The 26,212-nt window shown below is 43.1% G+C and overlaps 8 protein-coding genes across 8 annotated transcripts; 4 read left to right on the top strand and 4 right to left on the bottom strand.

Annotated features, from left to right (window-relative positions):
* Positions 1-268: 268 nt before the first annotated feature.
* Positions 269-2,836, bottom strand: EAE98_002221 (uncharacterized protein; the record flags this gene model as incomplete). Its single annotated transcript, XM_038949841.1, has 1 exon — positions 269-2,836. The coding sequence occupies one exon, from the start codon at positions 2,834-2,836 to the stop codon at positions 269-271; it is 2,568 nt and encodes an 855-aa protein (XP_038813580.1).
* Positions 2,837-5,069: 2,233 nt separating this feature from the next.
* Positions 5,070-5,414, top strand: EAE98_002222 (uncharacterized protein; the record flags this gene model as incomplete). The annotated part of the gene is made up of 2 exons (XM_038949842.1): positions 5,070-5,192; positions 5,313-5,414. The coding sequence occupies 2 exons, from the start codon at positions 5,070-5,072 to the stop codon at positions 5,412-5,414; spliced, it is 225 nt and encodes a 74-aa protein (XP_038813581.1).
* Positions 5,415-6,458: 1,044 nt separating this feature from the next.
* EAE98_002223 (uncharacterized protein) lies at positions 6,459-7,477 on the top strand (the record flags this gene model as incomplete). The annotated part of the gene is made up of 2 exons (XM_038949843.1): positions 6,459-6,461; positions 6,509-7,477. 2 exons carry the CDS (start codon positions 6,459-6,461, stop codon positions 7,475-7,477), a joined length of 972 nt encoding a protein of 323 aa, XP_038813582.1.
* A 309-nt stretch (positions 7,478-7,786) lies between these two features.
* Positions 7,787-9,459, bottom strand: EAE98_002224 (uncharacterized protein). Its single transcript, XM_038949844.1, has 2 exons — positions 9,366-9,459; positions 7,787-9,274 (listed from the first exon to the last, which is right to left on the bottom strand). Exons 1-2 carry the CDS (start codon positions 9,413-9,415, stop codon positions 8,032-8,034), a joined length of 1,293 nt encoding a protein of 430 aa, XP_038813583.1. The 5' UTR covers positions 9,416-9,459; the 3' UTR covers positions 7,787-8,031.
* A 1,816-nt stretch (positions 9,460-11,275) lies between these two features.
* Positions 11,276-13,653, bottom strand: EAE98_002225 (uncharacterized protein; the record flags this gene model as incomplete). The annotated part of the gene is made up of 7 exons (XM_038949845.1): positions 11,276-11,779; positions 11,907-12,291; positions 12,449-12,678; positions 12,803-13,178; positions 13,236-13,295; positions 13,373-13,523; positions 13,591-13,653. The coding sequence occupies 7 exons, from the start codon at positions 13,651-13,653 to the stop codon at positions 11,419-11,421; spliced, it is 1,626 nt and encodes a 541-aa protein (XP_038813584.1). The 3' UTR covers positions 11,276-11,418.
* Positions 13,654-16,925: 3,272 nt separating this feature from the next.
* EAE98_002226 (uncharacterized protein) lies at positions 16,926-18,182 on the top strand (the record flags this gene model as incomplete). The annotated part of the gene is made up of 1 exon (XM_038949846.1): positions 16,926-18,182. One exon carries the CDS (start codon positions 16,926-16,928, stop codon positions 18,180-18,182), a length of 1,257 nt encoding a protein of 418 aa, XP_038813585.1.
* Positions 18,183-18,189: 7 nt separating this feature from the next.
* On the top strand, positions 18,190-18,981 carry EAE98_002227 (uncharacterized protein; the record flags this gene model as incomplete). The annotated part of the gene is made up of 1 exon (XM_038949847.1): positions 18,190-18,981. One exon carries the CDS (start codon positions 18,190-18,192, stop codon positions 18,979-18,981), a length of 792 nt encoding a protein of 263 aa, XP_038813586.1.
* A 1,438-nt stretch (positions 18,982-20,419) lies between these two features.
* Positions 20,420-22,731, bottom strand: EAE98_002228 (uncharacterized protein; the record flags this gene model as incomplete). The annotated part of the gene is made up of 4 exons (XM_038949848.1): positions 20,420-21,300; positions 21,463-21,802; positions 22,098-22,154; positions 22,243-22,731. 4 exons carry the CDS (start codon positions 22,729-22,731, stop codon positions 20,420-20,422), a joined length of 1,767 nt encoding a protein of 588 aa, XP_038813587.1.
* Positions 22,732-26,212: the final 3,481 nt, after the last annotated feature.

The following is a 26,212-nucleotide window of genomic DNA, read 5'->3' on the forward strand; positions in this document are numbered from 1 at the left end:
CGACCCAATATTCCTCCCAGAGAAACATAAAATCCTAGCGTCTATCATTCCGAAGAAAAAAACTAATGATGCAAATCGTTTTCGTTCATAAAGCCGTCCTCATGCCACTCAAACGCCACGCATACCAGCAATGCCTTTATCCCAAGCAAGCAATCTCAGAAAAGAAGAATGAAAGAATAGAATCAAAAAGGTATTCGAGAATTTCTCAAGGGAACATTATAGAGCAAGAGGAAAGTTTTGTACTCCTATGTGTGACAATATGTTCAAATCAAGCCGTCGGGTCACTTTCTGGCAACTCTTCCTCATTTAGACGAGGTAATCCTTCCACCGGTATTTCTACACCCTTCACGGGATGTAATAACATAGGCGGTAAGCACATTCGGCCTTCCCCGCCCTTCATGTCATTGACATGTTGCCCATTTCTGCCCTCATTAACAGTCGTTTCAAATTCTTCACCTCCCTCATTGTCAACCTTGAAGCCAAGCCACCTTCGCCACAGATTGGGTGCGAATCCAGTGTTGTAGAACCAAGTCATTCCTCGAAGGTTATGTTCACGGTCACCAAACACAGAGGTTCTCGCTCCACCAGTTGCACCATTCCTCCCGCCGTTCATAATGCTTGCAAGGTATTCAGTTGGCCATTCACGATCGACAAACAGTGGATGAGGAACAGAGACTGCTTTATAACCATGGTGCAACGCTGTCGTTGGAGCCCACATTTCCGTAAAAGCATGATGCTTCATGAATGTGGTTTCACGATGCATAGTATTGAGGAGCTTGCGAGACATCCTAGATGCTGCAATGATAGTCGCCCGGCGGGGTGGCAAACCTCCAGTAAGGTTGTAGCCTGTGACATCCTCTGCAAGAAGCCAGGTAGTTCCATCTGGATCAAAAAGCGGATTGAAAACAATAAGGTCGGCATCCTCACCAACACCCCAAGTGTACTTATCCTTGTCGTAGCTAGTTGGAGGAACAGGATCGTTCTCAGTTTCAAACCAATCATCCATGTTCGAAGGTCTTTCAGGTCCCCAGATTGGCTTCTCGCCTTTACGTACTGGTCCGCTTTTTTGACCCTTTTGACCGTTTATGCCAGCCCACATATTGTTCGGGCTTTCAGTTCCAATCTCGGTCTGGACACGGACCATTTGCTTGAAATCTTCCCATGTACCATGAACTTCCGGAACATAAAATCTACTATTGCGCTCCCACAGTCCTTTTCGGGGTTGCTCCCTTGTCCAGGAATCAATTTTTGATAGGAAGTCATACCAATGTCCGGTGTATCGAATATCAACCTCCCATTCCCAAAAGAAATCATACTCTTGATGGTTGTGAGCAAACCATTGCATTGCCATCTGAAGTCCCCGGTAAGATCCATGAACCGGTAGGCCTCGAGCGAAGGTGTCAAATAAGCCTTGGTAAAGCATAAGCATTTGGGTTTCGCTCCAGAATGTGGCGATTCCTGCGAATTCTGCGGGTAGACAATCTTTCAAATGCTGTTGATATGTTTCTTCATCAGCGAAGACAGGATGTACAGCAGGATCCTTGACTTGAACCAAGAGATGAACATCGTATTGGCCACCTGAACCAATGGAAATCTCGGATATCAATGCTCTCAACGCCATAATGTCCTCTTCTCGCCACTGATATTCGTCCCAGAGTCGAATGACAAACGCAGTTCGCGGAAGGAATTTTTTGGGTGGCGTTGCAACTACTTTCGAGGTGGTATCAACTGTACTGGAAGTAGTATTAAGGACGGGATTGACTGATTCGTCCCTGGCGAGTAAATGGCTATCTTGCTGCTCAGTAACGGTTGAAAAGGTAGTGGGCTTTTTAATGACTGGTTCAATTGGTTGAAAGCGTGCCGCATTTCTTTGATGGCATCTCCTCTGAGCATCAGCCCAATCAACTTTTCGGTAGTCAACCTGACCAGAATGCATCTTCTCAGCGTTTGAGTTGTCTGCCCAGACGGCATCAGAGCCCTCCATCTCTCCATGTTGACCTGTTCCAGTACCCCCATATCGCAAGCCATATCCATAACCATAAGGTCCTAATCTGCCATATCGTTCGAAACAAATATCTTCTGGTAAACCAAGAACTTCATAAGAGCCCATAATATGATCTGGGAATCCGCTTGGTCTGCCTTCGTAATATTGTAGTCTTGGCGCACGCACAGTATTCTCGCGATTGAGAAAACACTCCTGGACAGGTGCATAATCGTCATTGAAAACACCGGATGTAATATTGGTATATGGCTGAAACGGTTTACTGGCTGGAAGGCTGCGCACGGGTGTGACCATTTTCTCAGTCGAGGTCTGATTTTGCAGAGGTAATTCATCCTCTTCGCGAGGATACTCTGGTTTGTTTTCAGAAAGCGGTACCAACGTTCTTATTCCACCGTAATATCGCGATAAAAATGGAAACGACTCCCAGAGTGGAGGCGGTGGCACTAATACATGGCCATCTTGAACCTTTTGGGTTGACAGATGGCTCATGCGAATTAAACTCAACATAAATATAACTATTGTAGATATCATGGCTAAACATAGATACCTCATGACTTTGGGAGGTAATCTTCGCGGGCTTGGTCGTTGGGTAGCCGTGTTAGCTCTTTTTCGTAATATCGGAGCATTGGAGTGGTATGAATTCGATGTCTCTCTCGAGGAGGAAGGTGATGATGGATAGGAGGAATAGTCCGAATCTTCGTCGTCGGATTCTTCATGGTGCCCATACTTCTCACTATCATACTCTTGAGGCGGCTCCTCCTGGGCAGATATACCTGAATATTGTGTGTGCCGTTTAGTAGCCTTGAGAGGGTTTAGGGAATTAAAATCCACCATGTTGGCTCGGGCCAATGTGGCCAATATGTACAATTGAAGGATGAATCAATAGAACGTGTCTAATCCGTTGTCGCGAAATCAAAGATGGCGTCTATAGGGTGGCTATCGAGCAGTATAATTGATCAGTGGCATTCTAAGCTGGGAAGCTTGGGAAAAGACATTCACTCACGCATTGAAGATTGATTAGCTCATGCGACGATTGCGACTGTGATGGTGATTATGATAGGATGAGATGTAATTTCAGGAATTGGAGAAGATAGAATAGATGATAGGTAGGTAGGTGTGTGGTTTAGTCGACTTTGAGGGGTGAGTTGAAGTTGTATTATGTATAGTGTATTGTGTTGATTGTTCTTGTGTATGAGATTGTGAGCTTCGAATAAGTACAATGCAGCATAAGTTCGAGGTCCCACCCATACAGACGGCAGTACAACCTATGATTATCCGAAGATAGCCAAAACTACTTTTGGTAACAAAACTTTCCAAAGTTCGTTGCACGCGGCAACCCCGATTATCCTGACTAGTACATGAAGGTCTAAGCCAAACTGGGAAAGTGTGAAAAATGATTGGACCATACTCATTCAGTGCTTATTAATTTCAAAGTTCATGCCTCAGTCTTGCATTGACCTCATGCCTTAGGAGCTTAGGTAATGGGTGCCGTTGATATTCATGCTCACAGAGTACTGTACTGGCACATCTTCAGACAACTCCCTGCTCCAAATATAATATTTGAACCTACACATTGCTTAAGTATATTGAATCAGTGTGAATTTCTTGAGTGTCTCAGTGTCTACCCATGCCTTGGAATAGATACACTTTGGAATCTATCTGAATTCGATTTCCCTCCCTTCTTATGAATGTTATCGCTTACACTGCCTAGGTATTACACCTTTAGGCTTTCAATTGAGCCTAAGTTTACACAGCATCTAGCTATCAAAACAGAGAGTCTTTCTGTAAAAACCCAGGAGAGCTCTACTCGAGTAATACAAGACCAGTTTCTGGATAATTAAAGGTGGCGAAGATCATGATGTTTTGTGTAATGACAATGATTCCTTTTTTTGTTCAGCAGTGAGTGAAACATTCGGCCTCACCAGTTGATGATGTTTATTAGTTATGTGTAGTGAATATTGGGGTTGATCGATCAAACTTTTGACCTTCATCGTAGATGATGCTGTTCGCCCCAAAGGTCTGGAACTCTTCAGTCTTGACGGGTTATCATTGGACAATGCTAGTTGTTAGTGTAGGTAGGCTCGTAAGTAGTATTGGAAGCCGACACATTCGCTGCTTTTGCGGGTACAAACAAGCATGGCGCCCGATGGTGACGGATTAGTCTCGGGAGCTTTCTTCCTTTTGCCGAGCCTGTCTCGGCCCTATTTCTCTACTCCAAAAAGCTGCGAAAAGGCAATCGCATGGACAAGTAAGTATGCCGACAGGCTCGTACGATCAACTACCATTTTTGAACGTGGAGCGAACAATCCCTCTGACGTGTTCGCTTGTGAGAAGAATATACCTATGTTTCTGTATTTCGGATACCCAAGGAGTTGAATGTTGTGCAACGGACAATTTCATGTAGCCCATAAATTGCGCTGTGATGTCTTGAGAAATACCGTAGCCAACATATATGCTTGCAGCTTTTGGTGGTATTATTGAAACTGAAGCAGAGAGATTACATGAAGAGCCCTTTCCCCCTCAAATATCGCTTTCCTGCATAAGCCGATGCTGCATTGAAAGGGGGAAATGCATGTGAGGTCCTCCTCGCTACCCCTATTGATCCAACCCAACCTCAACACCAGTAATATCTCATCGATTATCTTGGCGTATAAAGATTCTTTGTTCATGGGCTAAGACCCTATTTCTTCCCACATACAACTGAATTACCACCTAGCCATCGCATCGGTCCCAAGTTCCCGATTATATCAACGCATTTTACTATACCGACGTCTTTCCACGGGATATAATATGAAGTGGATATACTTCTTGTATCCAGGATCTGACCCCTAATTAATTTCAATAAACAGTGCTACCGGGAAGTTGATGCCGTTACTTCACACTGGCCATACAAACACCAAACCTTCATTGTTCCTGACGAGCCAACACCGACTCATGCAAGCCGTGCATAAGCGAGTTTATATCTTGGGGATTTGCTCAGCTGATCAACCCAAACGGAGCTACGGAAGTTGTTTACAGTATATCCCAAGATACTAAGAGCCACAAATATCCGGGGTACATCTGATTCATGGAACGCCAATTCAAGAAGACTCAGAATCCAAAAGCCCTGGTGGCCGAAGAGAAGGGTGAAACAAACGACATAGTTCTAACATTCCACGATTCAGCGATTTCTTCAAGAGAAGCCCTTAAGGTAAGCTGTGGCGAGTGTTTCTCAATGCGCACAAGCAGAAGCAACCATTCAGAGAGTGCATAAAGTAAGGAAAGGCTCCATTCCACGTCAACTGATATGATGATCTTGGTGTTCCAATAGAATCAAGTCCGTGTCACAAGCTCCACCGCTCGTGACAAGCATGACGGTCAATACCAATATTCTTTTGATGCGGAAACAGCACTTTTCTCTGGCTTCACCTGAATTGGTATTTGTGGGGGTTCCATCTATCGATTGCATCGATAACAAATAGTTGTACGTTGAGTGATCTCATCTTGATTATGACTTCGTGGCAAATCCATAGAAGTGCTAGGTACCTAGGCAAGTATCAATAATTTACACCGTACAATCGATCAAGAGATATCAGTTGACAGGTGACCGATGCATCCAAGCCAATCTGTTTGAGGGGTTCCTCTAGACAATGTGGGCCCAAAGTCAATTCTCAACGTCAGCTCTTCTTGGAAGCCACTACCTTACATATTCCGCTGCACCTGCACCTTTCAATAATTATGTACCTACCCTTTTCAAATTTTAAATCAAACTCTCCTTAGTGGGAAGCCATTATTCATGCTCTCAATGGCAAAACTTTAATAAACTCCTCCTTATTCTTTCACACAATTCATCTGTTGTTCTTCTCTACACCCCAATCAAGTTGATTTATTGCTATTATTAACTCCATAATAACGCTCTAGGATTTAAAATCCACGATACATTCACCAGGTCTGGGCTGCGTCTAGGAGACCAATGCAATGTTAATGCGAGTTTGACGCAGATTGGCTGGCTATTTAAAAGACCTCACATTTAACAAACAGAGCACTCTGAACTATAAATCCAAACCATATCATCACTCTAAGATCATCAAGTAGAGCTCATTTCATCTTCAACAGTCCTTCAGCAACTCAAGCAACCACATTCTCTTCATCAGTAGGCAGAGTCTGTTGAACCCTACCACATTTCTCTTCCTATCTTTGAGAAGAACATTTCTGAACTCCTTTTCTTTGAATCTCTCATCGATATTCAATAAGGACTTGTACTTTGTTGAGTTTTCCTTATCTGTGGTATGCACAAAAAACTGCCTCCATCCTCACTCTCAATCCGGAATTCCTCAGATACTTCCTCGCAATTCCTCTCACTTCAATAACATCATTTTCACTTCTGCTGCTCCGCACGTGATTATTAGATCAAATCTTCTCGAATTGCAGCTACTGCCATTGAACTACTATCACATTAAAACTTAGAACTCGTTCCATGGTCAGTCCTTCCCTCGTGATTACCATGTGTCTACTAACCGTCGTCAGACCATGAGTGTCTCCGCAACAACCACTGCTGTGGCGATCCAAGAACGTCACCCTACAAACGACATCACCCTAGAAGTACCAATGGGTCTTAAGCAACAAGACATCATCCAAATCACTCTTACCGGACCAGGTCTCGTCCTCACCATCCTAGGTATCATCATCTGCATCAACCTTTTCCAGCCATCCCTAACCTGTACTATTATCGCCTTGGCACCAATACCATGGATCGTGTATAACGACTATCATAATTTCATATCTTTAGGTCCAGGAGGAACTCCCTCCACTCTACTTGGATATGTCAAAATCACTTATCTTCGCATCTTTGCTCTTTCCGATCCGTACAGCCCACCAAGAATCCCCGAAGGTATAGAACCTGGTTACATACAAGCTGCCCGCAAAACCCTTCCTTTTCGCAGTGGTCCACGTCCCAAAGTTGCCGGTATTGCTCCCCAGAGACAAATAAGCCAGTATGGTTCTCGAGCAATGTATGAACTTCTCTGCACTAGCCTCAGTAATTACGCACATCGACACTCGGACAAGCTCAAGACGGGGGTATCTTGTTTCGAGAAGAAAGGGCTTGCGCTCTTCTCTCTCGAGCCTATCAACACTACCTGCAATGGAGAAATCTGCCATGTGCACCACAGCGACAATAGTTACCATATGAACCTTCATCCGGAGGATGCAAAGATTGTTCTGGAAAATGGTTGGGGTGAAAGACATCCAATGGCTGGCGCTTCTGCACCGCAAGCTGTTGCCTATTTCTTATCCTACCTTCCAATATCTCTGTCTGCGTGGCTTTCGCCAAGAGTTGTGCCTGAAGAATTCGTTCTGATTTATGCACCGAGGAATAAAGATGAGCTTCAAGTTGTATGTCATATCATCGAGGCAGCTGCATTCTGGGTCAGTGGCGAGCAATTGTCACTTTCTATCGAGAGCGTTCCATTGACCGAAGAATCTGCTACTGTTTAACGCACATCGCTTGTGAATTGGTTGGAGGTTGAGAACTACGATCATGGATGGAGCAACCGGATGAAGAAACGGGGTAGGGGATAGATAAAATTGAAACGGCAATGTGGTAAGAAGTAAAATGATGGTTGAAATGGATACACGAAAGGGGATTGGTAAATTGATGCAGGAGTATTGGGTCAAAGTTGGTTTTGCATACATGAAGATATACCCTTGATTGCATTCCATCGCGTTGATATTTAGCTTATTCTTATTGCTACCAATGCATAGTGTTAGCTGTTAGCTCATTTAAAAAAGAGGCACTTATGAACGTTGCGTGATAATCTTGATTTCAAATTGGTATTTTAAATTCTGGTATTTACCTAATGGTAGTATGTGGTAGGAAAAAAAAAACAATAAAGAAACTAACCCCGGTCCCATGCTAGGAGAGTGAGTGTAAATAATCATTCAAATTGGCTCAACCCATGCTCCCAGAAACATCCACAAAAATCCATGATTCAAATTGACAAAAGAAAAGAAGGCATGTATGCTATCAGTGGACGAGTAAACATCCAAAGTTATGGCCTCCTTGCATCACACTCTTCAAGGAACTTATATATTCCTTCCAGGCCCTCATATTCATCTGATTCAGATGGATGTTCGCTGACCTTTGTAAAATATGCAGAGCCACTTTCGCTGATATCTTCTTCCATTGTTTCGTAACCTTCGACCCAAGGATTTTCCGAAAATTCTTCAAGAATATGATCGTATTCATCTTGGTCAGGAGAGGACAAGGTAGTTTGTAGACAAGGAGATAATAGATGTGAGTGTGGTTCTGATTCGGCAGTAGGAGCGAAAGGGAATAGAAGAGCCATTTGCGTTCCTACAGCGGCGTCAAATCCGGCATCTTGATGTACAATTCCTCGCTGCACGCCGACTTCATCACAAAGACGCTCTACAGATTCGGCATCGCAGCCCGGGAATCGGACACGAAGGATGTGATTGTTCTCGAGGGTTATTGGGAGGTCACCAAGAGAAGATAGTCTCTTGAGATCGTTCATTGTTACTGCGAGGTCTTTGAGAGCGCGTGAGAAGTCGACAGACAGGATATCGAGAAAACCGGAAGTGTTGAGAGATGGGGCGGCTTGAGACATCTTTTGGGCACCGAATGGGAGTGCTCCAGCGAGAGGGGAGAGAGCGGTAACGGTTGGATTGACAGCGAAGTCGACGTAAGAGCCTGGAGTGAATTTGGAGACAGATTGGATCTTGCGAGTGGTTTCCTCTTGGAGAGAAGAAACAGCTTTGTAGCGCTTCTCGCCCATAGGAGTCATACCATCGAATTGGGCCTTTTGGCCAGAAAGGAAGAATGCTCGGACAGCTTGTGAAACATTGTTGACCACTTGTGCCGGAGCAGCAGGTGTATGAGAGAAGTATCGAGCACCTGCTCTTCCACCTCCTAAGCTGTAGCCTCCTGCTGTTCTAGGGAGTGCTCCACCACTCAAGTTTGGTCGGAGAGTTGAGGCAAATGGAGCTCTGCTTGTGAGACGAGACACAGCGGTTGCGGTGTTTGATTTTGGGAACGAAGCACGATCGTGCTTAATAGCTTGTCCACTGGTGCTCATAAAACGACGGACAGCAGCATTGACAGCACTTTGGGTAGTATACCATCGTCCCTTATTTTGACGGAGAAGGGCCGCCGGATGGATAGGATGGCGAGGTGTACTTCTCACAAAAATTGGTTGAAGTTCTGCGGTGACAGGCTTGCTCGTAACATCTTTGATGCGTAATTTAATGAGTTTCGTAGTTCGTTGAACTACGTTCCTATGAAATACGTTAGAATACTGTCTTGAATGGTTGCAATGAGGACATTGGAGTTCCTCATATAGTTTAATAGATTACAGAAACAACTTACTTTAGCATTCTCACGGCTACAGGCGCCCAGATGCCTCCAGACGACGCCATGATGAATACTGATTTATGAAGTTATCAAGATCCTTTGATTGTTGTAATAAATGGTTTCGTACCTGGACGTCAGGACGGATCTTATCTGGGGATGTTATCGCCACTGCTCAGCCACATCACATGCCTGGACGTGGCTTAGAGACTAATGCTTTTCTAGCTTTAGCGTCATATCTGCGCTAGTGGTTAGCGCGAAAATAATTTTTGACCTTGAGCTTTAAAAGTTTTCCTCCTCTACAGTTTTGTCTCTACAACCAACCAACATCTTCAACAACAACAATAATAAATATCGTACCTTTTCTTTGTGTGATGAGGTTTTCTATTTTCATTATGATTTAGTTTTCTTTTACTTGGTAAGGATTTACTCCTCCCTCCTTGCTTCAATTGCCTCAATGATGAACACAAACACATATTGAACAATCCAACTCTTACACCGCAATGGAGATTTGTATTTTAATCTGAGCAATCTTGATTTACATCATGAATTTGAAACTCATATAGTTGAGCACGCAGCTAACAGTTCGTCTCAGACATCTTCATTTGCTACTATATTCTGCAAGCTGCCACAAACTTTCAATTCAAAAGGTTCGTACATTCCACATTCATTCCTTATTCTTAGCGCACCGTTGGGGGTGATGATGAAAACTCATTGGAAAGGCATTCCTCAATCCGAATTATACTGTCGAATCTTTGCATTTAAGTTTCAGCCTTGTCTGACCCATCGTTCATTTATTGCATATCATTGAAACATATCTTCTGTGCCAAAGCTAACCATACATGGCAATAGGTACATACACTTCCTCATCATCAATTTCCTCGCATTACATGACGAACTTTGAACGAACGGGCGGACAGACTGCGCACTCCTGCTCCTATCTCCTATCAAAGCGAGGCGTACAAACCTTGTGGGAGGTGGACAGTTAGGAAGTGCTTGTTGAGAACTCGTCAGCTGATCTAATGCTCAATTGCTCTTGGATCATTTCGATACGCCGCTTGATCAAGAACATCGATGCTAACCTATCTTTCTTTAGGTAATAACTACAATCTTTTCTTCTACAGTCACACAGGACCATTGCATTGAAATGATGAAACTTATTCACACTGTTTGAAGTGGACTATGTCCGCTACTGAACGCACTACAAAAATCTGATTTAATGAGGTATGTTTTGTTCTTGCATAGGATTAAGAAACAGTGCTAACAGTTCTCCAGCCTGACATTTGCTTATGGTTCCTTGCATTTTTGATACCATCAAAAACTTGTTCAAGTACATTCGACAATTGCTGACAATTTCGTCTCGTACACAGACACACTTCACAATTACGATGGCAGGTGTTTCCCCACAAAATGTAAGCTACTTCTTCACCTCCCCTCTTCACATCCTTTGCTCTGATGAACCCAAATATTCGCTGTGTTCTTTCCGAGTCAACCTTTGACGAAACACATATTTCACCTTGGAGAACTGAGATAGTACTCTTTTCACTCATTTCCAACCGTATATCAAAAAAAGCTTGAGATTTGAAGCTAACCTGCATAGACATAATGATAATTTGAGCTGGAACTTCATCTGGAGTAAGCGGAAGAGACGTTACTAGATACCCAAAATATAAATTTCCTGTTCTATTATTCATTGGCCTTTCCTGCTATGTGACTGTTCGTAACCATTTCGTGCATCGTGAATGACTATAATCTGCGCGACCGATCGGTCGTGACACCACACAATGTTGGCTTCGCTCAGCAATCAGAAAGACAACAAAAAAAGCTTTCTTCAACGGGCGTCATCGCCAGATGTATCGTCGAACGCAAAACCTGCATAGCAGACATGATTCATGCGGAGGGTCCTGGGCTGAATGGCCCGTCTACTATTACAATGAGGACATGTGTTTCTTCAATGGAAAGTAAGAATAAGAAAGGTCACTGGCGGTAGAAGTGATGTGAGAGCGGAAATAGAGTAGTAGTCAGCCAGATTAATACCGAAGCCGTCAGTAACAAACCCGACAAACTCAACCTACACCTTCAAACCTCCATCGCTCAATTCCCGCCAATACTCCTCTCTCGGAGCAAATACCAAATTCGGACCATCATGATCCGCAACCGCAAGATCTAATAATTGATACTCATCTACCCTATCTCTCCCATTCATATTCCCAGGCTGTCCTTCACCGAGCTTGCCAGCTTCGCCTGATGCTTTTTCAAAATCAAAATACCATAGAGTTTTCGCGATTGCGAGACTGGTCTCATGGTAAGCCATTGCTTTGCCGAGACAGCCGGTGTCTCCTAGGGCAAATGGGGCAAATGCTGCGCGCATGGAGGCGAGGTTTTGCTCTTCTTTTGGGGTGCTGTTGAGAAGATGGGAAGTTAATTGTTGTCTATAGAAAAGGGGTTAGAGGGGAAATGGGGTAGAATGAGGAGGGTGGAAGTAATGAAGACGCAAAAGAGAAAGAAAAATTATGGGACTGAAGTAGGGGTTCACATCAAAGAATCGAATAAACCTACCTAAAACTTCCTTCCTCAGATGTCAACCACCTCTCCGGTCGAAAGGCAAATGGCTCTGGAAAATACTCCTCATTATGCATCACACAATACGGATTGACTCCAACCATTGTACCACGCGGTATCACATGTCCATCGACCACAAAAGGTTCTGTATGACCCGAATAAGGTTCACGCCAAAATGTGGCTAGAAATGGTGGTGACATTCGCAATGTTTCGTCAATACAGGCCCGAAGGTATTTGCATGAGGAGAGTTGGGCTCCGCTTTTTATGTCAAGGCCGGAGGAGAAGGTGTCGCGGATTTCGGTGGCGAGAAGAGTATAGACGGTGGGGTGGCGGGAGAGATAGAAGAAAAGGGAGCTGAGAGCTGCGGAGAGGGTTGTGCCGCCTGGGAGGATATATTTCGTGTTAATGATGCCCATCACGGATAGACATGGGTCTGAAAAGACGCTCCTATTGAGCATAGGAAGGGCTGTCGAAAAAGCCAACTTTGAGGGAACCCAATAGGTTCAGGAGAAAAGACTCAGGAAATCGACATAACTCACCCGCGGGAATAAAAAATACAGCTTCAGCCCATAATTCGCTATGCCCAAGACTCTCTATACCTTCACCAACTTCCCCTCCTGCAATAGAATAGAAATCATGCTTTGCGTCCTGCGGAAGAGCTACGCGTTTCTGTATTATACTCTGTATTGACTTGGAAAATGCCATACCGTTCTTCTGATTAAGTCGTCTGAGAAGTGGCCAAGTTTTGGACATTATTGGCCAGGCCACTCTGTGGTAGATGGTTAGTTGGCTTCTTGAAGCCGAAAATGACAGTCGTGGAGGAGAATGACTAGTATGTCATGACTAGCTCTGAGTTTTGAAACAGATTTCCAGACGAAGAAAGTACGATCCACTCACTGAAAATACTAACAAGCCCATTCATAGAAATCATTGCCCTCGGAAACGCCCTATTCCTCTCCTCCGTTTGCGTATCAAGCGGCTGTCCAAAAGCCAACTGCCCAGCCACATCTGTCGTAAGTCGTTCACATAATGGTGACACATTAACAACTTCATTCTTGGTCTCCAACAATAGCTTCAAGAACACATCAATCTCGCTACTCATGGTGGGTTCAAAAGAACGCAAAGAACGTTCGGAAAGAACTTTCCCATATATCTTACGTTTTTGGCGATGCCTTTCTCGTTCCAGTGTCCCGAAAATGTTGATTTGGGGGTTGAATTGGGTGTGTGCATAGATTCGGGCTTTGTTTATGGAGGGGTGGAGGTAAATCGCTGGGTGGGTCAATACTCAACGTTTTGAGTGGAGAGGGAGAAAGGGGGATGAATTACCTCGTAGAGCGCTGGAGGTGTTGAATACTAGACGATTGGGAGCTTGTCTATATACGGGGCCTTTTTGATGGTAGTTAGTGCTGATTATCTTCAAAACAAGAGCCTGTTCTGGATGAAGCACTACTGAATAGACATACCATATTTCAAGTGGTCGAAATATATAGCGAGGTGGAGACGCCTTTTAACGGCATGATAGCCACCATAGCCATCTGTGAATTTGGCAATGAACGGGCCGGGATAGTCTTTCAACGGGTGGAGTACAAGTTGGTAGCTAAGAGCAAAAAGGATCTAGTAAAGTCAAGCGATAGATTTTAGTTGGAATCATCGTGGATGGGATACTAAGAGGTTTCCTTACCAATGACACTATGATACCGAGAGCATAAACTGCCACTTCGGACAATCTGCCCAATGTGTCCATGGTAGAGAATAGAGAGAATCTGAAAGGATTGTCACATTCAGAATTCGCGTTTGTTTGAAGGTTTGAAGTGAGTTTGAAGATTCTTGAAAAATTTCAGTACTTCAACTTTTGTTCACACTCCTCATAAAGTTAAAATGAAGAAACCAAAGTGCGGTTCATTCAGATTGATGAAAAGGCGTCGATTGATCGAAGGATGCGCAGCCTTGTCTGTACCCGGAAGCTTAGGAAGAGACCCTTGGTGAATTGACCCGTGGAAGGCGGGGGAGGCGTAAACAGTTGGGGGTTCGGCTCTTGTAGGTACGGCACGGTAGTTGAGGTCAATGCTAATATATACCCGATTTCATAACGTGTATCCAAAATATAACTTTTTTTGATCTAATTAATTTTTTGCTAAATCTATACAAAAAATAATATAATTGTTTTCAATTTAATTAATATAATTCTAAATTGAATAAACTCTATATAGAAATATAGATCTCAATTGATAAAATCAATAAATAAAATATGAATAATATCAATTAAAAATTCATTAAATTAAAGATAATTGAATGAAAATCTAATTTTCGAAAGTTTAAAAATCTAAAAACTATTCCAAAAATCATAATTTTATTCAATTACCTTCAATTCAATGAATTCTTAATCAATTCTATTCAAATCTTATTTATAGATTCTATCAATTGAGATCTATATTATAATATAGAGTTTTTTGAATTTGGAGCTATATTGATTGAATTACATTTTCTAATTTTCCAATTTCGATTAGGTGATATTGAAAAAGGTGCTTTTTCTTTTGGACACACGTTATGAAATCGGGTGTACCTATTGGTAGTAATAAAATTGTCTGGAAAAGCCTTTCTATTGGTCGTGATGACACACATTGATGACTGCATACTACTACGAAACAATATACGATATACTGTTGATGAACATGCTGAATAAATAGGAAGGTTAGCAGATAACTTTACCCAAAAGATTAGACGAGAATGCCATACAGTTTATTTTTGCTTCTATTATCTACGTAGGTAATCCTTTCGTTTGTTGCATGCATGTGAGAAATGTGAGGTATATTCCAGGCTCAAATGAACCAAACTTTTAATCTCACCACAAGGCCGATTCTGGCCATCAAATCCTTGATCGATTCTACTGATTCCGTGAAATTTCAACTTCTTGTATTGTATAACATTACCGGCATGGTTTCTTGCCAAAATTCGACTTCCATTCGGGCGTGGGAGATTCATGCTTGCAAGAAGGAATGTAAGACGGGGAAAACGATATGACCGACGCCGCCGCTAATTTTTTTATATAATTCGTTTGAATATTGGCGTGTCTGAATAGATGGGAGGCAGTAAGGCAGTGTAGTATTATTGTTCCTTGGTTGAATGATAACCATAGTTTTCGACCTCCGATACGCTAAATCAACAGAGAACTGGATATCTAGCATTCATTCCTTAACACTCCTCGATATCTAGGTATTTAGATCTAATCAGTATTCGACGAGACTTTAAGTACTACTTGGATCTGGTTAATTCAGTGTTAACCTCTACTTGAGCTTTTTAGACTAATTTCATCGCCTAGTCTTGGATTCCTCCCCGCCTCTACGTAAGCGAAAAAACAGGCGAAAATTGAGTATTCTTTCAAAGGTCTTTTTTAATAAATTATAAATTCATTTCAAATTAAATATTGAAATTTGAAAAAAGCAAACGAAAATTTGAGTCTTCTTTGTATTGAGATTAAGTATTTTTATTATTTAACATTATATCGAAAAGAGATCTTAGTTGTTGAAGGTCTTTCGAATAGTGGTCAATTCCCGCCTGTTTTTTTGCTTACGTAGAGCCCGCCTCCTTTTCCAAAGTGGGTTGTGGTCGTATAGTACACCCCAGTGACAATCAAAATTATTTTTGGGTTTTCCATTACACAACCTATAATGGCAGCAATGTGCATGCAGCCTTTTTCATCATTTAGGATAGGCATTTCTTCAGGTTGTTTACACATGTGGTAAAATGTTTTGATGCGTCATTAAGGAGGTGGGTGTTTGCATGGACAGATTGCAACATACAGCCATTACTTACTCTTGCAGAACAGGATTTGGGCGTCCTTCAACTGAGATGTAAATTCCAGAGTTGCACAAGATACCAAGATTTTACTGATTGAGACTAACAAACAAAATTCTAAGCATTCATTTTATGTTATTAGGAAAAATCTCCAGGTAGGTACGGAATTGATCCCTCTGTCTCCCAGTGATTTGTAGCAACCAACTCGATAAAGAAACTCCCTTCACAGTTGTAAATCATCCTTCCCAGTATTCCAAAAAAGTAGATCTTCTAATGAGCATTCCATTTCCTTCAGTTATGCCCTTACTTTACAATCGTTTCTGAGCTCCAGTTATCCTCGCACTCGTTGCCTTTTTTACACATTAATGAGAGGCATCCATCCACGGTGGTGAGTTTGGCGCCTTCATCTAATCCACACCAATCCAAAACAGCCTGAGATGATTTACAGACTTTGATACTGCCTTGATCAATAATTTGAGCTATGAGTGCGAGAAGAGCAAAACTAGAATATCGGACCTTTAATCTTAATTTAAATAAAATAAATAATTCGAATAGCAACCTTTCCATCTTTTCAGTCATTCACAGATCACCCAGAAAATCAAGATCAATATAGCACAAAACAACGTCAATACAGAAGCTGTGCTACCGGATATTTGAAGTTTGGATCTTCGATACATTCTACACTATGGGTTGGAGATTCGATTCAGCGAGTGTTCAGATGTTTATGAGGGTACGAGACAATGGCTCAAAGTTTTGAGCATGAAGAATGAATTACTACAGTAACCTTATATTCTTGAATGGTTGAGAGCATATTCTCGTCTCACGGTCAAAGTCGCAAGTGCACTTATGATCAGCTTTATTTTCTACAGTCCACATAGAATACCCCGTGTAATGCTTCAACACTATGAGTAGATGCAAGCACTGGAAGCTCCTTGATTCTGCCAAATGTTCAAGATCGAGATGATTTGAAGTTGTCAATTGTAAGGTGTCCTGGAGCGTCAATTCATTCCGTCCCTTCATTCCTTCAGGTTTCGTGTGATCGCACAACTTGAGGCGCATGCCCTTGTATAAGGCAGCTTACTGTATGAGTTATAGCCCCTGTGGTATGCAAATAAGCAATACGACTTCGTCGATGAGGCACAATGAACGTTTTTATACACCAGCATTTCCCAGTCGTATCATAATTCCAATTCCATCCCTCTCTGGAAGCTATTTCTCACCATGAAAAAGAGCAATCTCTCATCTACTTTCTCTTGGCCTTTCTGTCGCCTCAAACTCCTTTCTACAGTAATTGAAAATCGGAATCAACAAGCTGAGAGACCAAAGCAAGCGATTCGATCCGGAAGATGGAAAGCGTTGTGTGGAGCGGGCATACATATACTACCTATTATATTCACCATAGTTTTATTGTTCTTGAATGCTTCTACTGTCTATGCGACTTCGATAGGTGTGGGCACTGCAAGTGTAAACGCTCGACTCAATGGGCTACAATTCGCGGCCAAAATACACGAGATACTCATCGGAGCTTCCTTATCATCTATGGTTCTATCTCTTGTTCAATACAGAATCTTTCAGGCTGGAGTACCAATTGGTAGTCTCTTCATTACTTTCAGAATCACCGACCTTACATCACTCTTAAGTCCCGAATTCTGGGCTGCTTTGACTGCTGATAGATGCCTCGAAAGACGTACGTCCCTTGGTTTTCTATGTCTTTTGACCGTAATTTCAACTATACTAGCCGCTGTGAGTGGTCCTGCGTCTGCGATCTTGATGATACCATCTCTAGATTGGTGGAACTTCCCCTTTTCAAAAGATTCCTTTCTGCCTGGTACGGACTTCCGACCGTGGCTTCCGAACGAATCAAGCTTTCCAACAGGTGCATTCCGAGCAGAAATTATTTTTAACGAACTATGGCCAAATCACATTGATCGCTCATATTCCTATTCCTCGGTTTGTGGGTTTAGCAATAAACTATTTACCGAGCAATGTCCAGCTGGTGGCCATTCTGTTATTCAAACGTGGGCTCGCACACAGGAATCTTCTTTTCTTAATGATTCATGGAACATAACAATGCCGATAGCACTTTCGAACAGCGCCCATGATTCAGTGGGATTCTCCGTGAATACAATATACAGTAGTCGTTTTATTGAGGGGACAGGGCGCCATTATAATACTAGCGATCGTTATGGTCCTGAATACACATTGAGTTGGAACCAGAGAGCGTGGTACATGGGTCAGACGAGTTCTGTACTCGCTACTGGTGCTCTTTTAAATATTGCTGGGATACATACTACTTCTGAAAATGAAACTACCAGATTGCAAGCATTGGTCAATGATAGGAGTCCCCCAACCCCCCAAGCATTTGCTGCCTGTTCGGAATTTTACTATAATGTATCAAATGAGAAGGGCACCAACAAATCAAAGTACAAATCCTCCCTCGATAGGGGTGGTGATATTACGAAATGCTTCAAACCCTAATGGGAACATGTTGATAATTGAAACGTGCTCCATCTATGCTGGCTGGCGGTCTTCAGAGCTTTTTATCGATCCCAAGACAGACCAATACATTCATTCTCCAGATCTCACGAATCCTACCAAAGACATGGACGACTGGACTAGCGCAATCAACGAATCGAGAGAATACCCTATGCGAAATGTCCAGATAGACATTGATTGGGCAAATTTCGCTTTACCACCATACTACACAATACTATCCATTGCGCTATCATCTACCGAGTCTCAAGCAATACCATTGGGTTTAACAGTCAGCAGCCTCATACCGGACGCGATGTCAAGAATCCGTCGGCCCAGCGAGATTTCGATACCGTTGATCGCAGCTGAGGCATCGGAGCAAAAACTTGATCACGAGAGATATCCATACATCACCGTCAACCGATTTCGATATGGCTATAGCTATTCTCTTCGAGGAGTCACTAGATGGCTTGCTTTATCCATTCTCCTCTTACATATCTTTCTCGCATTGGCGCATACGGTGATTATCACACTCATGGGATGGACTAGTAAAATACTGAACTCTCGATGCGAAATTCTTGTTCTTGCCATCAACTCGTCGCCATCTATGGGACTGGACAATACATGTGTAGGTATCAACCGGCTCGATACATACAAGCAGATAGTAAAAGTTAGGGAAACCACATTCGAGCACTTAGGCTTGGTGATGAATGGAGAGGAGGATAAGCATACTGAGAAGATGGTGATAGACAAGGAGTATGGAAGTCGAGAACAAAAGGAAACTTTTCATTGTAAAGAAGATTGATCGCAACGATAGATGACACGAGGAATCCAATTCTTTTCTCGAAAAAAAAGTGATGTAATGTACATCATCAACTAGTAAAAGCCCACAAGGGGGATCAATAGAATCCGAATCAGAGAGTGTAGAATCACCCAGTATGGTTGGTCCATCCGCAAGTTCGGCAATACATGCACGACATGAATGATCACATCCCTCTCTCACAAACAGCGCCTACCTATGAATATCCATAATTCCACAACTCAACACGCGTTAACATCAGTGACGAAAATACATCAGAAATTGAGTCCCTACCATATCATATCACACCAACTCCTCACTCCCTAACCCCCAATAAAAAGCACGCAACAGATCAAAGAATAAAAGTACAAAAGTATAAAAGGACAAAAGAATAAAACAATCCATCCACATCCTCATCCTCATCCTCATCCACATGCAGGAACGAACGAACCTTCGCGAGAGCGAAATACCCACAGAATCTGCAGAGGGGTCGGCCCGATCAATCAATGATGCGATGCGATGCGAAGGATGAACTACATCGATGATATTGTATTACTGCTGTGGAACACTCACTGCATGCACGCATACATACATAGACACATCAAGTATGTATGAAGAATAAAGATGATAAGAGAATAGCGATGAAACAAACTTCATTGCGGGTTCACCATACGAGTATCTAATATCACATAGAAGAAGAAGGAACAAAAGTCATTGAAAAAGTGCTCCTCATTTATTCGGCCAGTGACTGAAATCTTGATAAAGAAGAAACGCGTAGTTTTAGAATCAAGGCCTTCCTTCAGCTGAGCCGCATAACACAATAAAGTTTTTCTGCCCTCCCCCTTCCGCTCTTGTCCTTACACGCTTTACATGCCCACTATTTCGATCAGTCCATCGATTTGAATTGTAACGCACACGTAACACATCCCCAATCCAGCCACATCTAACCATCAACTCTTCCCAGCTCAAATCAATATCTTATTATCCTACTCGTGATGCAATGAACCCATTGAATGTTGAGCGATATCAAAAAGTCAATTAGAGAGGAAGGAGAAGAGAAAGTCGTATGAAATAAAGGAAATACAATCTTGCAAAGTCCATCCCAGATTTACCATTTGTTCCTAAGATTACATGCATACATGGAGGTGACCAAGCAGTTGCTCGAGTACCTCATGTGTAGTAAACGATAGTTTTGAAAACTCTCCCCCCCCCAAACCCTTGCTAGCTGTTTTGTTTTTGCATACCACAACCTTCAAAATGTGTTGCCAACCTGTCGAAAAAAGAAAAAAGAAAAGGCTGCCGTCAAAAGACTCGCAAGAGATTGTAAGAACCCGTCCCTCCATTCTTTAATGCATTTGGTATTGATTGCAAAGTAACATCAATGCTTCTGAGACGCCGGAGAAAGTAGATTCGTTGAAAAGGAATTGTGTGAAGAAGCGCTGGATTATTTGGGGGCAGGTACAAGAGGTGCTGGAGTAGTCCATGTGCGTGTAGCAAGCTCACACAATCTTCGAATGACATTTGTAGTACCGGAACCACTTGCTTCATCCTGAACAAACTTCTTTGCCACAAGAAGCTTACTGCGGTTGTCACTTTCATCGAAATGGAGTGGAGTGTCGTTAGGCGTATAATCAGAAACACGTTGTTCCATGGCTCGAATAATGGCAATCGAGTACAAGACATCGCGATTCTCTCGGCCATCCAAGAGATTTCTTAGGGTGGCAAGAGTTTCATCAACGTCCTTGACACAATTGGGATCATCTTCTCGAAGACATACAAAGTTTGCCAAAGTGTACCAGAATTCCAGTTCCCTCAATCTGTGGTGATCTCCACTTCCTTGGACAGGAGCAGTGAGCTGGTTACTTTCAGCAACTTTACCCGTCAAGAGACATTCAAAGACTGTCAATCGATGATCCGCCTCAATTGGATCGTCCTGGGCAGGGAGCGCACTCTTAGCCTCAACTTTGGCCTCCTTTGCATCCTCTGCACCAAGCTTAACCATACAGGCCAAGGCCCAAACAACCTTTGCCTCAACACTGGCGGTGTGTGCGATGGCGATAGGATCAGACACAACGGTTTTTGAGAATTGGAGGAGTAATGTTCCAAACTTTTCGAGTAGTGGTTTGTCGGCCATGAGTTTGGCAGCACCTTTGGCACTGAACCATTTTGATTCGAGGAAACTCTCTAGACCAGGGGAATAGATACTGTAGTAGAGATGCCTGGCTTCTTCGAGTGATTGTGGATTCTGCGAAACATCATGCACCGTCTGGTCGGCAGGTGCAGGGGGTTGGGCATACAATAGCAAATCGTCGATAGATCGTTGAGCTGGAAGAAAAGTCGTGTCAGCTGCTTCGTCTGCAAAAGATGCAATTGGAGGGGGGGAGGGGGAACCAGCACCACCTCTGAGGTGGGTAGCATCGGATACTTGGAAGGGGTATGGAATTGCACTTGGCATAATTTTTTGGTGAAGTCGGAAGGTGGGCATACCTGGAGGAGCATTGTGGAACGAGCTAACAATCGGGATTGGAGCTGCTGCTTCCAAATTTGGATCGATTGCAGATGAATAGTCATAATGTTGACCAGCACTGGGTGCGGTCAGAGCAGGATCATATGCCATTGAAGCTGGAACACCGTAACCACTCTGTAGCATCTGTGGTTGGTTTCCGTAAGGATTTGCGGTCGCGATCGATGAAGATTGCGAAGGTGCAGAGCTAGGTGCTGGTTGTATGGCAGCAGGACCTGGTTGTTGTTTGAAGATGGGATCGTAGCCTAAACATTCACGTTTTGATTTTTGACAGTTTCGGCAGGCAGGATGTTGTTCGTCGCACTGATGAAAGAGGTTAGCAGAATTTTCAGATAGATAGTGAAGGCGATGATGATCGCGACAACGAGTGAATTTATTGATCTGCCAACGAAAACAAATTGGAAAATTGATAATCTCGCTCTACTCGTGGGTCTGGTCTGGGTATCAAGGTCGCTCGTCTCGCTCGCTCATGTGCCTTCGCCTACTTAGGTGATTCGCTTGCATATAGACGAAAAGATTCCCATCGCGAAGAAACTCAACCTCAAACTTCAATTCATTCTTTCGATAATGCGACGAAATTAAAACATTGAGAACTGACCTTAATTCTTCTCTTTCTGCACGTCAAACAACCCGTCTTGGTCCTACGCTTGATCTCCTGATGGAAAAATAATATGTTAGCACGATGCGATGCCTCAAATGACGCGATGACACGATAACAACGATGATTTACTAATCCTACATACCTTTTTGTGTCGACCTCCGCTCATGACTCGAGAATCTACTGGAAGCGCGTATCGCATATTTGGATCAGATGTAACATTTGGATATTGGTGTTGATGGGATGGATGAGGGAGTTGATTTTGGTAGTACGGGCCGCCCATTTGCGCAACTGGTGGAGGTAAAGGTGATCCCATGTGCTGATGTTGTGCGGCTTGCTGCTGTTGTTGCTGCTGCTGAAGAGGATCCAAGGAACGCATGCTCGGGAGAGAAAGGGAACCGTTGCTTCCGGTCGGACTCGCACGATATGGCTCGTTTTGGTTACCTGGTGGCGGATAATTATATTGTGATGTTGACAAAGAAGGCGACGGGTAGGAAGTTGGACTTGGGTAATTAACTGGTTGTCGTTGAGAACCTTGTTGAGAGCCAGACATTGATGGAGAGGAAGGCGCCGAACCGTTTTGTTGCAGATGATTTAAGTGCGGACTATTCCTATTATTGTGTTGCTGTGCCATATTAGGATTGATTATGACACGGTCGCGCTGCGTTGATTATTTTGATGTTCTTTTTTTTTGAAACCTTATCTAACCACCGCCTTGAAATGAACAGGAAATTTTAATTGAATAGAAATCACTCAAGTCCTTTGAATTAAATCGATCTAGAATTATTTGATTCGATGAATTCTCTCGGCTTGCTGTACTTAGGAGTTCGTAGCGAAACTCGTTTACGAGACGAAAGCGAGCTGTCGCGGTAAGTAGGTAGGTAGGTGGTAGGTAGGTAGGTATGGAAACGAGTTGAATGTTTCGAAGAGGTATGAAGTGTTGAGAGGTAAAGTACGAGCAAAGAGTTTAGAAAAAGGTGGTAAGGTTTTGTTGTGGAGAAGAGGAATCGGAAATGGATTCTGAAAGGGAGCCAGAGAGGCAGAATTAATTTGGATTGATTTGATTTGGTAGATTTGATTTGGACCTGGGAAAGGGAAGGCTGGTATGGTATGGAGTGGTGTGGTGTGGTATAGTATAGTATAGTATTGTGTTGTATTGGATTCGAATTGTATGGTGGGTTGAAAGATACAATGAAATTCCTTGGGAGGGGTTTGAGGAAAAGTTGAGTTGGAGAGAGTTGGAGGAAAAGGTTAAATGACAGGACAGGGTAGTCTCAAGGTAGAGAATATGTCATGTCATGTAGAAAGTAAGGTAAAAGGTATCGTAAAGTATTGTAAAGTAATAAAGTAATAAAGTAAAAAGGTAGATCGGTCGGAATAAAGTAAGAAGTTGTGCGCTGCAAGCTGGTTTTCTAAAGCTTTTTGGATTGAAGGGAACCTTGGCCTGGGAGTAAATTTAATCCATTAATCACTTTGTCTGCCCGAATTTCAAGGTATCCATCCAGTTCAATGTTCAATTATGAATTCACTCCGTCATTCGAGCTTCTCTCTCTCTCTCGACCTTTCATAGAAACTAGACAAACTAGCTTGCGTCTAGTATGTACCTAGCTGGAGGTATTTGATTGAACAGATACTACGAGTAACAGTGAATAATGCATTTCATTCCTTACCTAGGTAGTTCTTGTACCTATTAGTCGAAAATTGTTTGTTATCTGATGATCCATCAAGTGGGAGCTAGCAATCATCACAGAATTATTACCACTGCATCCCTAGGTAGGTGTTGGTACTAAAACCATCCATCCATCTTTCTCCTGAGACATGTTACTTGTCAGTTGACATAGTACCTAGCTATTAAAACTACCTACATAGGCAATAAGAACAACTTTGAACAACTGTACTGTGTCCTTGAGTACCAAGGTATTGATTGAGTAGTAGGTACGATATTAACCAATAAATTCCACAACTGGCTCGAAATGGATATGGTGAATTTAAATCTATCCATCTCCTTTTCCTAATCCAATCACTCACCCAAGGTCCATTTCTCCTTTTCAATTTTATGATTCGTAAAACTCGAATCAACAAGACCTTCGCAAATACCTCAATCTACCATCATACCATACCATCATTTCTGACGCACCTTACTTTACCTTACTTCCTGACTGTACTACTTTACGTAGGTAGCTCGCCTTTTTCCCCTTCATGCACGACACAACACTTACGGAACCCCTGTCGAAAGAATAGCCACTTGAATGTCCCCTTCAACTCGGATGATTACCGTTTAATTCATCTAGCTGCGGTACGGCTTGACTAAAAACAAGCGATGGAAGAATTATAGAATCTTCGATGCATGTCAAGACCTTTGCGAGCTTCGCTACGAACCGACGGGGAGCGAGAAGAGCGTAGCACGCGCGAAGACGAAGATCTTTTCTCTACAAAGTAATCTCTTCATGCTGACCAGGTAGAGCGTTCCCAAATGGGCAATACATCCTTTTCAACTAGTGAAATAGGGTTGCCCTCGTAAGCACTCTTATTACTCTGTCTCTCACATGCCTCTTCGAATACATGCTGGGAGTAGAATGAAGATGTCAAGCCTTAATTTACCGATTACACATTCTTCTGAATCTTTTCCTACGACCTTATTCAGGTCAGACATATCTTCAGAAATTATGCATGTCAGAATGCTTGCTGAGCTAATCTTGGAATAATGAAGGATTTCCATTCTCTTCACGCAGGAAGAATACCCCTGGTCCTTATTCCTAGACATAGCTAATTGGATAGCCTGAATACATAAGCCACTGCAACGCAACGTCGAAACAAACTACCTTGGAAGTTGGTCCGGCTGAGAAGCGCATAAAGGAAAGGATAATATGTACAGGATGAGATTCTCTCGTTACCACTTGCAGTCTTTCGACCTCCCCCGTACATGACCAAGCTTGACGCGACCCGTTTTTCAATTTCGTCTCCGCATTATCCTCCTCCCATCCAAACCCTAATCTTAGACCCTCGTACCCGGCATTTGAGCAAAAAAAGGAGGTTTAGCGCACAACAAGCGTACAATCAATGCATGCCATCTCCCGCAACCCCTCAGCCTCGTGGTTCACTCTAACGCAGGAGGAAATTCCATTCGTGATCTCACACTGGTGTATGAGATCTTCACTTCTCTTCTCTACGGTGACATCCTATCTCGGAGCCAAGCTTTTGTTATCTCCCACAGAAGAACTCGGAAGGTATTCACATGAACAAGGTGTCGACAAGGATCCTCTGACAATCTGTTTCAGCAAATATTCGAAACGGGTTATATGGGTACCTGCACCTGCACCTGCCTTACCTACATCGAAGCATGATGGTTTTCATGCTAGCTTGCTTGCTCGCTTGCTTGCCTGCGTGAATTGCTTGCTTCGCTTCTACCTTTCTTTTAGCCGGGTACGACCGAGGATGCATCCATGGTTCATTGGGAGGAGAAAGGCTGAAATGAAGAAATGCCTCGTGAAAGTTCAATTCTGCGGTCGGTGGTGCGGATAAGATGTTAGGATGAATACATCCACCACATACTTTTCACTGCAATACTTCCATCATCTCCTGCAAGTCACATACCCAATGGATAGAAAGATTATCCGAAAAACAATGCCAATCCGTCCGAATTTGGCGCTCTACTCTATTTTCGGAAGCATCGCAAAAGAAGGGGACGCAGTACGAAAAGCGTCACAATCATGCTGTACCCATCCAAACATCCAAGTATCCCATACACACCCCAACCACGAGAAAAACATGGGACGGCGTACCCAACCCGTCAAAACCCATGCCGTACATCTCCTGCACAGTATCCCATCGTCCACAAACAAGACGTAGGTACATATACACGTCTCAGCAATCTATCCTTCTAGAACCCTTCTACGCATCGCGAGGATATCTGCATCAATCTTGTGCGATGGCCCCCTTACTCACGTTGCACCCTTCCAGAAATGATCTCTCTACGTAGGTATATCCAACATATGCACCGATATCGCGTGCATGGTCGCATGGAAGAGGTACCTATGTATCACTAAAGTATCTCATCACCGGTAAACAGGATGCGTGCCAGGATGCGTGCCATGATACGATACCAAGGACCATCC

The sequence above is a fragment of the Botrytis deweyae genome (genome assembly GCF_014898535.1).
Source record: "Botrytis deweyae strain B1 chromosome Unknown BDEW_004, whole genome shotgun sequence".
In the NCBI taxonomy this organism is placed as follows: Eukaryota; Fungi; Ascomycota; class Leotiomycetes; order Helotiales; family Sclerotiniaceae; genus Botrytis; species Botrytis deweyae.

Excerpts from the sequence above, each read along its gene's own strand:
- EAE98_002224 (XM_038949844.1), bottom strand. The coding sequence starts at position 9,415 with ATGGCGTCGTCTGGAGGCATCTGGGCGCCTGTAGCCGTGAGAATGCTA. Across the intron at positions 9,275-9,365 it reads GTAGCCGTGAGAATGCTAAA|GAACGTAGTTCAACGAACTA; the intron begins GTAAGTTGTTTC and ends CGTATTTCATAG.